At 40.9% G+C, this 13644-nt stretch overlaps 1 protein-coding gene across 1 annotated transcript in view; it reads left to right on the top strand.

Moving 5' to 3' along the window:
• The window catches only part of LOC148008256 (metal tolerance protein C4-like), a 51411-nt gene that overhangs the window by 23367 nt on the left and 14400 nt on the right, over positions 1-13644 (top strand). The window contains exons 2-8 of the mRNA XM_087674358.1: positions 9941-10007; positions 11475-11607; positions 11729-11784; positions 11886-12000; positions 12088-12145; positions 12250-12368; positions 12480-12599. Coding sequence (XP_087530484.1) covers positions 9941-10007; positions 11475-11607; positions 11729-11784; positions 11886-12000; positions 12088-12145; positions 12250-12368; positions 12480-12599 — 668 coding nt within the window. The remainder of the gene's footprint in view (positions 1-9940; positions 10008-11474; positions 11608-11728; positions 11785-11885; positions 12001-12087; positions 12146-12249; positions 12369-12479; positions 12600-13644) is intronic.

Genomic DNA, 13644 nt, shown 5'->3' with positions numbered 1-13644 from the left:
GATGAAGCACCTTGACCAAAAGAGCAAAGTTGAAGGCACCACCATGATAGTATCAAGAGAGATGTTGCATGATCCACCTCGGAAGGGAAAGCCTTCATGTCAGTAGAAGAGCAGATTGCCTTAGAAGATGAAACCATAAAAGGAATGGTGCGTATCCCATGTCTCTTGCCCAAGAAGGATATCATGGGGATGTGAAATCTTGGATGTTCTAGTCTTGTCGATAACATTTGATTAAGATATTAGTCAAATGTGCAAGATTGTTTGGTATGTTTGATGCACATGATAGTTATTTCATGGTGATAGGCCAAGGACCCCGAGGGTGCAGTGGTTGTCATAGGCAAAAGTTATAATAAGTTATGCATGATAGATACTAGGTGGTACTTGATGTCAGATTTGGACCTACACCAATTTATTGGCCATTAATGTCAATGTGACTTTAGAGATTAGGCATTAATTAATTAATTAATTAATAATAGTGTAAGGGTCAATAATTACTCAAGGATACTTGGAAGACAGATTGGCCTAGTCAATTTAGTTATTGGCTAGTGAAATTAGCTTTTTGGGCACTAGAATAAGTATTAAATTAATTTTCAAAATTAATATTCTGAGATTTAATTTAATAAGTTGGATAATGCTGGAAAATGGGATTAGGAGATTGTTACTTGACAAAACTTGTTCATGAAGTGGAAAAAACGTTTTTAGGGGTTGGTGGAAGTCTATTACAGCCGTTGTGAGAGAGAAGAAGGTTGTTAGATAGTAAGAAGAGGTTGCTGATGTAATTTATAGTCACCAGGGATCGTTTCTATAGCATGTGATAGCAATTTGGAGCCATCCAGGAGTAAGTGACAGTAGTCCAAGGTCCTTTTGGTGCAGATGACAGCATGCGGGAGGGGCAACAATCTTTTTGGTGGTCCTAAGCTGTAGGTGACAGCTTCCATGGTTGTTTAAGCAGGTAGCAGTAGCTTTTTAGCGTCTCTTGCGATGAAACTCTGAAATTTCTCTCTATATAGCATTCTCTCTCATCCTTTAGCCATCTCTCAAGTTATCTCAGCATTTTTCAACAGTTTGAGCTATCTAAGGAACTTGGAAGAGGTTTAAGTCAATCTCTGTTGTAAAATCTTATTTATAGTAGAAATCATGGTTTGACAACCACCTCGGGATGCATGCTCATAATTGAGGGCTAGGACTTGAATCTCAGCGGCTGAAATCGAGGAATTTCAAGGAAATTTAAGAGGCCAGCCAACCAAAATTAGATTTGGGGCTGAATTTGTCTTTCAAGGAGTAGAGTGAAGGCCAATTCCCAAGCAAACCAAGGGACAAATTGGTTTGGATGCTTGCTAGTCAGTTTTGACAACAAAAGGCACTTGGATTAGCGGAGGAGATTAGAGGATCTCAGTTGCACTCCTTTCATTTGCAGTATAAGATAAAGAAATATTGCAAGGGGTGCCAGTTTTGGGGCCAACAGGCTGTCCATTGTCCAAGTTTAAAGTGGTAAAGTGTGCATTTCTAATTTACGTGAATTTTATGCTTGTTGTAATTAGTGTTTAATCAAGTTATTTACCACTCTATCCGAGGCGGGTTGGTTTCATGGTTTCATCTCCAGGATACCATTAATTCCCTTGACTTGGTGGGCCCGATGCACTTGATTGAAGGTCGTAACCTTTGCTCTAGTGCTGAAATTGTATTCAGCTAGGTTTTACAACAAGAATGTCTTTAGATAGTGAGATGGGATCAAGTAGGGATGATGTCTCTCAATCTGAAAATTCACAAAGTGTTGGGGGAAATGCAATGTGTGATCTTGGACAAGGTGTGCAGCATGGACAACAAGCTGATAATATTGGTTTATACCAAAATGTGGGTCCTTTTAGGCCTTTAGAAGCTGATGATCAACAAGAGGAAGAGAAATTTGATGACAAGTTCGAAGATCAGTTGAGGATAGTAGGTGAAATCTTTATGCAATTGACAAATGATCCTTAGATCATGCACTTTTTGAACCCCTTAAAGGAGGGCAGCAAAGGCAAGAAGAAGAAACCACTTTAAAAGCTTTGGGACAGCAAGATGCACCAAGGAAGAGCCAATGCAACATCATGATAAGCCAAGGACCTCGAGGGTGGTGGGGATCAAAGGCAAAAGTTGTAATAAGTTATGCTTGATAGGTGCTAGGTGATACTTGGTGTTAGATTTGAGCCTAGACCAATTTATTGGCCGCTAATGTCAGTGGTGACATTAGAGACTAGGCATTAATTAATTAATTAATGCTAGCCTAAAGATCAATAATTGCTAAGGGATAGACAAATTGGCCTAGCCAATTTAATAATTGGTTGGTGAAAACTCATGCAGCAGATGCCACTTGGATAGTGTTCCTTGTGGAAAAATTATTCGTGTGCCCAAGTATCCTTTACAAAGATGATGAATTTATGCAATGCAAAAGGAGGAGATTCAATAGGGGAGGAAGGCTAATGTCGAGAAGACAAGTGCGGAAACCTATAGAATACCAAGAAGGGAAGCAACTCCCTTTCAACCTTGGATGTGGATGTCGAAGGAGGAAGAGGAGCTAGTCGTCGGTCTTCAGGAGGTGCCGAGAACCATGAAGTGAGGAAGCATCCCAATTGGAAGAACAAGATAGAAGTCACTACCATGATAGCATCAAGAGAGATGCTACACGATCCACTTTGGGAGGGGAAGCCTCTATACTGCTCGAAGAGTGAAACTTCGAGGATGATGAAACCATGAATGGATCGGCACACATTCCAAGTCTCCAGCCAGGTAGGATTGGTGCAAACTTGCATATTAACTCTACGCTAAAAATAAAACCTTGCAAAAGAGATGAAGATTTGCAAGCACAAAGATTAGTAGTGAAATGCCCTAAAAAACAAAACAAAGTTGAAATGAAAAAATAATTGTAATGCAATGATGCAAATATACATGTGTGTGAGTAAATGCAATGAAATTTTTTTGAGTACTAGAATAATTATTAAATAATTCTTAGAATTAATATTTTGAGACTTAATTTAATAAGTTGGATAACGTTGAAAAATGGGATTAGAAGGTTGCCACTTGGCAAAACTTTCCCGTGCAAGTAGGAAAAACGTTTTTAGGGGTTGGTAATAGTCTATTCCAGTCATTGTGAGAGAGAAGAAGGTTGTTAGAGAGCAAAGAGAGATTGTTGATGTGATTTGTAGCAACCAGGGATTAGTTCTACATGTGATAGTAGTTTGGATCCCTCTAAGAGCAGGTGATAGTAGCATAAGATCCTTTTGGTGTAGATGACAGCATACGAGAGGGGGCATCAGTCTTCTTGGTGGTTTAAAGTTGTAGGTGACAGCTTCTGCGGTTGTTTGAGTAGGGGAACAGTAGCTTATCAACATTTCTTCGATGAAACTCTAAAATTTCTCTTTATATCATTCTCTCTCATCCTCCAGCCATCTCTCAAGTTATCTCAACATTTTTCAGCAGTTTGAGCCATCTAAGGAAGAGATTCTAGTTAATCTTTGCTGTAAACCCTAAGTTACAACAAAAACTAGGGTTTGATAGTCACCTCAATGGAAAACTCTTGGAGCTCAAAGTTGAGATTGATATGTCTAGTGTGATCTTGTGCTGCATAGCAATCAATGAGACGACTTCAATGCTTATGCAAGAGGAAAATGTTGTAATTGAGAGTGGAACTCAGGAAGCAACCCCTATATTAACTCAACAAAGGGTGGCATTCCCCTTAACGATACACCAAGAGGTGGAGTAATTGGAGGGTAGGTAGATGATGGGATGGATAAAGAGAAAGTATTAGGAGCGAAGATGGAAGATCCAACATCCAGTGTTCTTTGAATGGAAGTGGAATGTAATTTGAGATTTTGGAATGAGGATATGAGTAGACCAAAATGTAGAGAAGATAGTGGTGGGATGGGAGGGAGTTAAGAAGTGTGGTTTACGTGCCCAAATGAAACAAACGATAGAGATGTACTTGATGAAGGGTGTTTACTTCAAGAACCTTCTCTATTAAAGTTAACATATTGGAAACCATTCAAATCTTGCATGCCAAAATGAGAAACAGAAGAGGGTTTTGACTCATACGACTCAAAAGGGTTATACGCACTTAATACAAGATCTGGTTGTGATGAAGAAGATGTTGAGAAACCCTTCACCCTTTACTCGTAGTTTGCGTTTTTGCGTTTTTGTGTTTTGCGTTTAGGGTTTGCAGTCCCAAAAAGGGGCGCCACCCTAGACTGACTTTGCCTATTTTTAGGCCACTCTCTCATTCATTCTCTAGAGTTGATCCTTCAGTCCGTTATTCCCACTCTCTCTTCGCGTCAGTCTTTTGACACTCTCTCTTCCATCATCTCTCTCTCTCCCCTCTCCTACCACCATCTCCATACTCTCTTGGCGCCAGTCTTCATCTCCAATTGGTTGCGTTTATGGTGGCAGTGTGCTCCTCTTCAACTGGCGTCCATCCTCCATTGTTGGCGACGTCATCTTCTGTGCTTCTACACCTTGTGTTTGGAGTCCACACTTTCTTGGCGTCAGCATCCACCCTATCTGGCGTCATCCTCCACCCTTCTAGTGACTCCATCTTCTTGCGTTTGGTTGCTAGGGAGGTTGCTCACCATCTGATGTCTCTCTCCAACAGGCATCACCTTCATCAGAGGTAGTTGCACCTTGTGTTTGGTTTCTAACTTCCTAGTTGCTTCCCACCCTTTTGACGTCACTCCATAGCTGGCGTCTTACTCCCAAAGGTTGTCTTCATCTGCGTTTTCAGCATCTGGCTCATCCTCACCATCTGACGTCACTTCCAGTAGTTGGCGTCACCTCATCAGGCTTACGTTTACAGACGGAGGCTTCATCGGCTATCTCCTTGCTTGTAGGTACCACTCTTTATCCTTGCATTTGCAGATTCAAAGGCTCCTCACCCTTCGATGGTAGTTTCCTTGCTCTAGGCGACACCTCCTCATCCTACGTTTGCAGACTCAGAGGCTTCTTCGGCAGTCTTCCTACACTCCAAGGCTTCCTTTGTGTTACGACACCCTTGTATCAAATTCACTTCATCAACATGATTCATCTTTCATCATCTTCTATGTTTCTTTTCTCTCTCAGTGTTTGCTGTACACACTGTGTTTTCTCTTGCAAACCCTATTGTCTCTCTAGTCATTTAGTCATTTTGACAGGAGATGGATTGTCAGATGCGTTGAATGTCGTGGTCCCTTGAAGATTAGGGAGATGGTCAGTCTCACCAATTGGCCCAAACAGAATAGTAGCACTCGTTGGGGAAGTGTAAACCGAATTGTATGTGATGCACAAGTACTCCTCAAACTATCTATTTGTAAGATGACCAAAATGAGAAGAAGAAGATGGTAAAGGTGAAGGTGTGTCTACCTCCTCTGTGAGACCATAATACCTTCTTAGAGGCTCCAATGATGGAGAAGCTTGATAGGGCATCATAGGATCCAAAGAAGAAGATGCTTGAGACATTATGAGTCAGAATTGAGTCGCATGTGAGTCTCGCACAAAGAATAGCCTTCACAATCACTGCACGATACTCTTTAGAAGAGCACCGGCTTTGACACTGTGTGAAGATATGCTAGGGTTTGCACTGAGGAAACACAGCATGTAGAACCAAGATTGAAACACAAAGATTGAGATAGAGATCAACAAAACTCATATCCAAAACACAAAATGCAAAAAAATGTAAGAGTGTATAGAATGCCTAAGGGCAGAGCAATGCAGTGTCGGAGAGTGATGTCCATCGGAGATGGATCACAAGTGCAGTAATCACTAGTCGGAGATGAGAGTGTCAAGGCAGAGAACTATTAGGTGTCAATAGAAGAGGTGTTTGCTAATGTAGACGGCTTGTTGGATAGCAAGAATGCATGTATTGTATCAATTGCCTCGTGGGAGAGATGGCAGCAGCTTGTTGCTTGGCACCAGATGCTGAAAACGCAGGTTGATTAGGTGCTATGATGATACAACAGATGATCTCCAAATAGCAGGGCGATGGCTGAAAACAGGCCGCCGAGGGTTGGATAGTGATGGGCTGCAGTTGGTGATGGTTGGACAATAGATGGTAGGTAGCTGATGGCTGAAATATGCACGGTAGAGTGAGAAACCTGCACAAAAGGATGAGGCTAAATATTGGGCAACCTATCTATTTATAGATGTTGAAGGGTGCCTCAAAAAATTAGGGTTTTGGGGGACCAATGAAACTCTCTCAAACCACACACCAAATTTGCATTTTTCATTAATTAAACCTGTTTTGGGTTGTTTAAAAATGCTAATCAGTTGTAAAGCGTGCTTTAGCTTAATAGTGTTATCTTCTTCATTGAGTCCATAATGCCTCCATAGGGCCTCCAATGATGGAGAAGCGTGATAAGACATCAGGGGGTCTCGAGAAGAAGATGTTTGAGACATTGTGATTTGGTTACGAGTTGTTTGTGTGCCTGTAGGGTACTCTTTACAAGAGTATCGACTTTGATACCAGGTGAAGAAATTGCTAGGGTTTGCATTGAGGAAACATAAGAGTATACGATCACCATAGAAATACAAAAGACACAGATAGTGACGTGCAAAACTGAAACCCTAAATGCAAAACACAAAACTCAAAACTCAAAATACAAAAACACAAATATAAATAGAGAGAAGGAGAACTTTGCATGAGAATGAATCAATGCAGTATATGAATGTAAGAGTACATAATGCTCAAGGGCAAAGCAGTGAGTGTTGAAGAGTGATGTCCACCAGAGAAAGATCCGGAGGGTTGCAACCACAACTAGGAGATGAGAGACTGCTGAATAGCGAAGGGTAGCAGGCTGGCCACAAAAACATAGCAGTCAGAGATTGAAATGTGGTAAATGCAACAGTTTACCACAAGAGAATGTTGAAAACTGATCACTTGAGATAGAGAGCTATCATGCAATATGTGAGGAGGATGTGGAATTTTGAGATGCTTTAATCTTGCTAGTAACGTTTGATTAAGTCACTAATTAAATGTGCAAGGTTGTTTAGCATGTGTTGGGTAACAGGCCAAGGACCCTAAGGATGTAGTGGGTGTCAAAGGCAAAAGTTGTGATAAGTTATGCCAGCTGGGCTTTGGTTGTCAGTTGGTGTCTGTTTTGACCCTAGGACAACTGTTTGGCCATTACGTGGCAGTGGTGACACTAGGGCCTAGGCATTAATGAATTAATTAATGTGAGTCTAAGGGTCAACAGAGGTTGGGGACTACTCTAGATTGTAAATGGCCTAGCCAATTAATTTATGGATGGGCACATTTAATTTTGGGCGCGGTTAGAAGGGCTGAAATTAATTAATTTTGAAAAGTAATTTAATGGTTGGATAATGCTGAAAATGGGCTTAGAAGGTTGCCACTTGGCCCAAATACCCATGCAAACTAAGAAAAACGTTTTTGGGCCTGGTGGAGGGCATTCAATTCAGTTTTCAGCCTAGGGAGAAGGTATTGCTGGTTTGATTTTTGCAAAGAAAACAGCCATTGGAGGCAGGGATTGTAGATAGGAGCCATCTTGGATCAAACAACAACAATTGAGGGTCGTTTGCGTTTGGCAACAGCATTTGGCAGCAAGTGACAGCATCTTGGAGGTTCCAAGATGCAAGTGATAGCATTTAATGCCGATCAAGGCAGGCTGTAGGCAGATTTAGGGGTTTTCTTGTGTGGAAACTCTGAATTTTCTCTCTCTTTGGCATTCTTTCACTTTTTCCAGCCCATCCTCAGGCCATGTTAACAAATCTCAGCCATTTGGAGAAGATTAGAGCTAGATTTAGTGGAGAAGATGAGGAATTCTATTGTAAACCCTAATTTATAGTTGTAATTATGGTTTAGCAGCCATCTCGGGATCCATGCCATTAGTCAAGGGCATTGTATACTGAAATTGGCACTTGAAATTCAAGGATTTGTCAAGGATTTCAGATTCTAGCTCATTTTTTGTGAATTTGGGGCAGCATTTGGTGAGTTAGGGTTTCTTTAGAGCAAGTCCTAGGTGAAAGTCAAGGGGCAATTGGCTTGAATTGTTTGCTGTTTGCTGGTACAACAAAGAGCTTTTGGATTAGCCAAGGAGATTGTGCAATCTCAGCTTGTCCTCAATCCATTAGCAATTAAAGTTAAAGAAATATTGAAAGGGACGCCAGTTTTGGGGCCAATAGAGTGTCTAATATCCAAGATTATTAAGGTAAAGTATGCATTTCAGTTTATGCTCATCTATTGATTGTTGTGCTTAATCAAGTATTACCACCCTATCCAAGATGGAAGGCTAGTTTCATGACAATAGTAGAGGTGTGTGCTAATGTAGGTAGCTTGTTGGATAGCAAAAACATAGGAATTACAGCAGTTGCCTAGTGGGAGAGATGGCAATAGCTTGTTGCTTGGCACTAGATACTGAAAATGTAGATTGATTAGGTGCTATGATGATGCAGTAGGAGACCTCCAGACAGTAGGCTGGAAATAGGCCACCTAGGGCTGGATGGTGATGGGCTGTAATTGATGATGGTTGGACAGCAGATGGAAGGTTAGTTGATGGCTGAAATTTGCACGGTAGAGTGAGAAGCTTGCACAAAAGGATAGGCTGAATGGTGGGCAGCCTGTCTATTTATAGATGTGGATGGACTCTCCCAAATTAGGGTTCACATAGAAACTCTCTTGAATCCCTCCTCGTTTTAGGGGATTTCATTAATGAAGCATCTTTTGGGGCTGTTTAAGAGGCTAATCAGCATGGAATGCATTTTTTAGCTCAACACTTGAGAGGGGTTGTTGAGCTACCAAAACTTACCTCTTAATTATCATATATTTTTTTGCATTTTTTGGCTTATTAAAACAGCCTCAAAAAGGCATTTTTGCCATTTTGTACAACCCTTAAGGCGGTTGTATGACCCTCTAGACATTCTTCCAGCTCCAACATGTTCTCTAAGAGAGACTTATTCTGTACATTGCCAATCATTCCTTGTGCCCAAACTTGTTGCCATCATCAGTCTCCCATCATTCAGAGGTTCTCCGGTTGCTTCACCATCACCATCACCATCAGCTCCAAATGCTGCCACCAATGTGTTTGTGGGCATCCTCTTGCTATCGCCAGCTCTATGGACACTCAGCCTTTCTGCCTTTTGGTGGTCTGATGGTCAGCAGCTACACCATCATTCTGCTGCTGTTCTGGAGGTTTGCCAACCATCTGCTGCGCAATATCGATTCTATATCATTGGCATCATTTTTATGCTTCCAAAGGCTGTTGCCAGGCTGTACATTGCTGTGTTTTTCCCTTCCAGCCCTAGAGATTGATTCCTTTCAACATCTGGCCTACTGCCTTGCTGTCCTTAGCCCTCTAAATCAGATTTACTGCACTAACTTGCCTTTAGACTGCTGTATTTTCACCCTCAGCTTCAGTCTACTGCTTCTACCTCATTATTGGTGGTTTTGGTGCAATCAAGATTGGTTCTTGGCAGATGTCACTCTCTGATGCTCTCCCTCAGTCCGCTCCCACTAGTGACAGTGACCATTGGACAGTCTTCCACTTGAGCTCCACACTCTTTTTATTCAACTCATTCATTGCATTCTTGTTCCTTTCTTTTGCATTCTTGTTTGTGTTCATTGTGTTTTAGCTGTGTTCGTACACCGAATGTTTTCTCCGTGAAAACCATAGCATATCTTCATAGGGATTTGAAAAGAGCACCATAATGCTTGCAATATGTGGCCTAGTAGTGTTAGTATCTGTGACTGGAGAGACCTGAGTCACTAGCAATTCAAAGTAACGCTCTGGTAAATCTGTTGAGACACCAGTGCTGTTGGTATTTCAAAGTAAGCTTTTGATTTGCAAACACTATTATCATTTGCAGATGAGGCACCGCAACTGTTTGCATGTCCTCTTATAAAATTGTGCTAGCTTATTAGCACTCTTGAAGTCATTGAAATATAATTCATTCCATTTATACAAGTTTCTTTTTCTTGGGTGCATAGCATATAGCTCAAGTGCTGCAGAGGGCGAACATGGCAAGGTAGCAGCTCCACATGTTCATGATGAGAGGTAGGCTCATATGGCCTTGCTGTAACTGTTTGAAAAATTTGTTAAGACCAGCCTTTATTGCAGAGTGTGGTTTCTTTATATTTTGATTTATTTGCAAGAGAAAACATAGTGGTTGGGATAGATGAAGGAGTCTGCATCATTGTCGATCACAAAATGCCGAGTTAGTCTCCAGCTTGCTGGTCCTTTGTTAAATGGAAAGTTTCGTGATAAGTTAATTTTATTCTGTTTTTCTAGCATGGCCTCACTTTTCTCTTCATGGTCAAATTAACACTACTGTTGTCCATAGCTGATTTTGCTAACTTTTTTCTGTTGCACATCAAATGGGGTTCCATGTGACAGTTGAAAACTTAAATTTGCCATTTAGTGGGCTTCCTCAAAATCATATAATATCAGTTATCCAACACATCATATATGAACTTTTAAATGATGTTTCACATTTCATTGTGTGACAACTTTTGTGATTGATTGTCTGCTTGTTTTTTTTTTTGCATCCATTTGTATGATGCCCACCAATACTGCAATATTTACACGACCCTAGCTTCCTGTATTTTTGACCACTTTTACAACAGCCATTCCCCCTTCTCTCTAGCATATCCACTGATGATGGGGGTAATTTGGATAATGGTTTTGCCGGTGAGTTTTCCTTACATTGGCATTCTTACCACAGCCATAACCTTGGTCTCTCCCTCTATTATGCCATTGACCTCTATAACGCCTAGTATAAGCGGCCTAGCAAAAAAGCTTAAGGCATCCCTTGTAGAGCAGTTCATTGGGGACAAATTATGGGGGTGGGGCATGGTAACCACCATGAAACGTGTTTCAGTAGGCATGAAACACGAAACACATTTCACTAATGAAACGTTTCGGTATGCAACGTTTCACATATCTGTTTCATTCCAAGGGAAAAAAGCAATTTCTATCGAAAACTTGCTAAATATATGTACTTTGAATGTGTTATTTTGCCGTTTCATGTGGTGTTTCACTTAGCACCTACCCAAGGGTGAAACGTTTCGTACTGAAACACAATGTTTCGGGCATGAATGTTTCAAGGGTGAAACATTTCGCGGTTACCTTGGGGTGGGGTTGGGGGGAGTCAGGGAGGTTGGGAGTAAGATGCACGAGACAATGTTGTCATGTTTGATAGACAAAGCGAAGAGCATATTAAACCTCTAAACCAGAGGTCTAGGAATGAACCTTACTGATTTCTCCTCACGTGTCCATAGTTGATGTGATAAGTCCACTGCTCTAGGGAATAACTCATGTCTTTTTATCATGATTATTGTGATATAAACTCAACAACTTCAGGGCTTGCACAACTTGTTGTGCATACCCGACTCACAAAACAAACCAAAAAATAATTAAAAACCGTGTATTCTTTCTAGCTAGCTCCATGCTGTTGCTGCATTTTGAATTGTATCAATTGTTTTGACTTCTACTGCAAGCATGTCTTGTTGTTGTGATATGCAGTCAGAAAGCTGTTGTCATGGCACTTTGGTGCAATTTTATTGTGTTGGCTTTCAAATGTGGAGTTTGGATGACGACTTCAAGTCATGTTATGCTGGCTGAAGCTGTCCATTCTCTTGCAGATCTTGCCAATCAAGTAAGTTCTTTTGTTTCATCCAAGTGGATCATGCACAGAGAAGTTGAATTGTCTTCTGTTGGGATCTTGACAAAATGCTGTAATAAGGGTCACTCATCTGTCATGGCTTTTGGATAAACAGGCATTGCTTGCATATGGGCTAGTTAGTTCAAGAAGAGCTCCAGACGATCTTCACCCGTATGTATCTATATTGTTCAACTGATGCAATGATCTTTAAATTTCATATTCTTGACTTAAAGTGAGAAATTTGTAATTAATCATTTTGGCTGTGATATTAGGTATGGTTATTCAAAGGAAAGGTTTGTGTGGTCTCTTATTTCTGCTGTTGGCATATTTTGTTTGGGGTCTGGAGCGACCATTGTTCATGGGGTTTCACACTTGTGGAGTGCAGAGGTGTTCATTTCTGGCAATCCTCGGCCTTGTGTTGTAGCTGTTGGACCAAGCTGTGCCTAAATTCTGACTTGGGTTTTTTCAAAACAGCTTCCAGACAACATTTTTGTGGCAACTTTGGTGATTGTGGGATCCATGATTATGGAAGGTGAGGATGCTGAGTTGCTCATGGCTCTGTCTGCTCCAAGTCAATTTTCTATATGTACAAGTCAAATGCCTAGCTTCTTTAGCATATTATGAATGCTTTCACAGGTGCTTCTTTGGTGGTTGCTCTCAATGCTGTTCGGAAAGGGGCTGCTGCAGAAGGTATGACCCTGTGGGATTACTGTTGGCGTGGTCATGACCCGACAGCTGTTGCCGTTCTGATGGAGGTATGCTTATTTTATTCTATATGTATGAGGGGTGAAAGTATGTCTTGATTAAGAAACGACCGCTTTACTGTAGCAGGAGATTAACATCCCTTAAATTTCTGTCATGTGAAGGATGGTGCAGCTTGCACTGGCCTTGTCATTGCAGGGATGTCTTTGGTGGCAGTGTCTGTGACTGGAAATCCTATTTATGATCCAATTGGCTCTATATTTGTTGGAAACCTGCTTGGAATGGTGAGATTTGCTCTCGCATACAAACAATTCAGTCCTAAAACACTTCACTCATGAGGAAGAGTTTGTTATTAATAACACATTGAAGTTTATGACACTTATTTGAGAACAGTTAAGCAAAGTGGAGGAGAATAGTATACATAATAGATGTTGGATAAAAGTTGAAACAACCTACCTTAAGTTTGGACATGTATGTTAGTGCAGTATGCCATTCATTATGCCATCACACAGTGCTGTTGGCTGACCGCCAAGCTTGTAGCCCACTGGTGAAAGGTGGAGTTCTACAATGAGAAATGTTGCCACCAAGCAGTCATCTGGTGTTTTGGCTGGTCCCTCACTCAAATAAAAAGAAGTTTGAGAAAACCTTTGTATGGGCAAGCATATTTAAAAATATAGGAATTTACTGTGGCAATTTAGATGAGAATCTGGATCGATGAAGTGTGGCACCAAAGCTGTTAGTTGACTGCCAACAATGCAGCAGATTGCATTGATCATATAACTGTTCTGGGGTTAGAAATAAATACTCTCAACTCTTAAAAAAAAGAAAAAAACTCTCACCTGCTAATTAATCTGAGAAAACCTTTGTACTGGCAAGACAACTACAGAAATATTGGCATTTAGTCTTGTCACTTTAGATTTGAATTTGGATTCATTAAGTCTGCCACCATAACAATAGGGTTGGCATAATCTTTGCTTGATCCCATCTCACTATCTGAAGACATTCTTGCTGTAATGCTTAGCCGAATACAATTTCAGCACTAGAGCAAAGGTATCAGACATTGCATTTCGTAAATTTTCAGATTGAGAGGCATTATCCTTGCATGATCCCTTCTCACCATTTGAAGACATTCTTACTGTAATGTTGAGCTGATACAATTTCAGCACTAGAGCAAAGCTTTTGACCTTTAATCAGGTGCCTTAGGACAATTTGAGGGAATTGATGGCATCCGAGCAATGGAACCATGAAACTAGCCTTCCTTCTGGGATGGGGTGATAAAACCTGATAAAGCACTTAATTAAATAGCATAAATTCAAATGCCCACTTTAC

The sequence above is a fragment of the Lygodium microphyllum genome, unplaced genomic scaffold, assembly GCF_053477565.2.
Source record: "Lygodium microphyllum isolate KBCC unplaced genomic scaffold, Lygodium_microphyllum_v1.1.10 scaffold_224, whole genome shotgun sequence".
Classification (NCBI taxonomy): Eukaryota; Viridiplantae; Streptophyta; class Polypodiopsida; order Schizaeales; family Lygodiaceae; genus Lygodium; species Lygodium microphyllum.
This window is presented reverse-complemented; position numbering and strand designations above follow the sequence as displayed.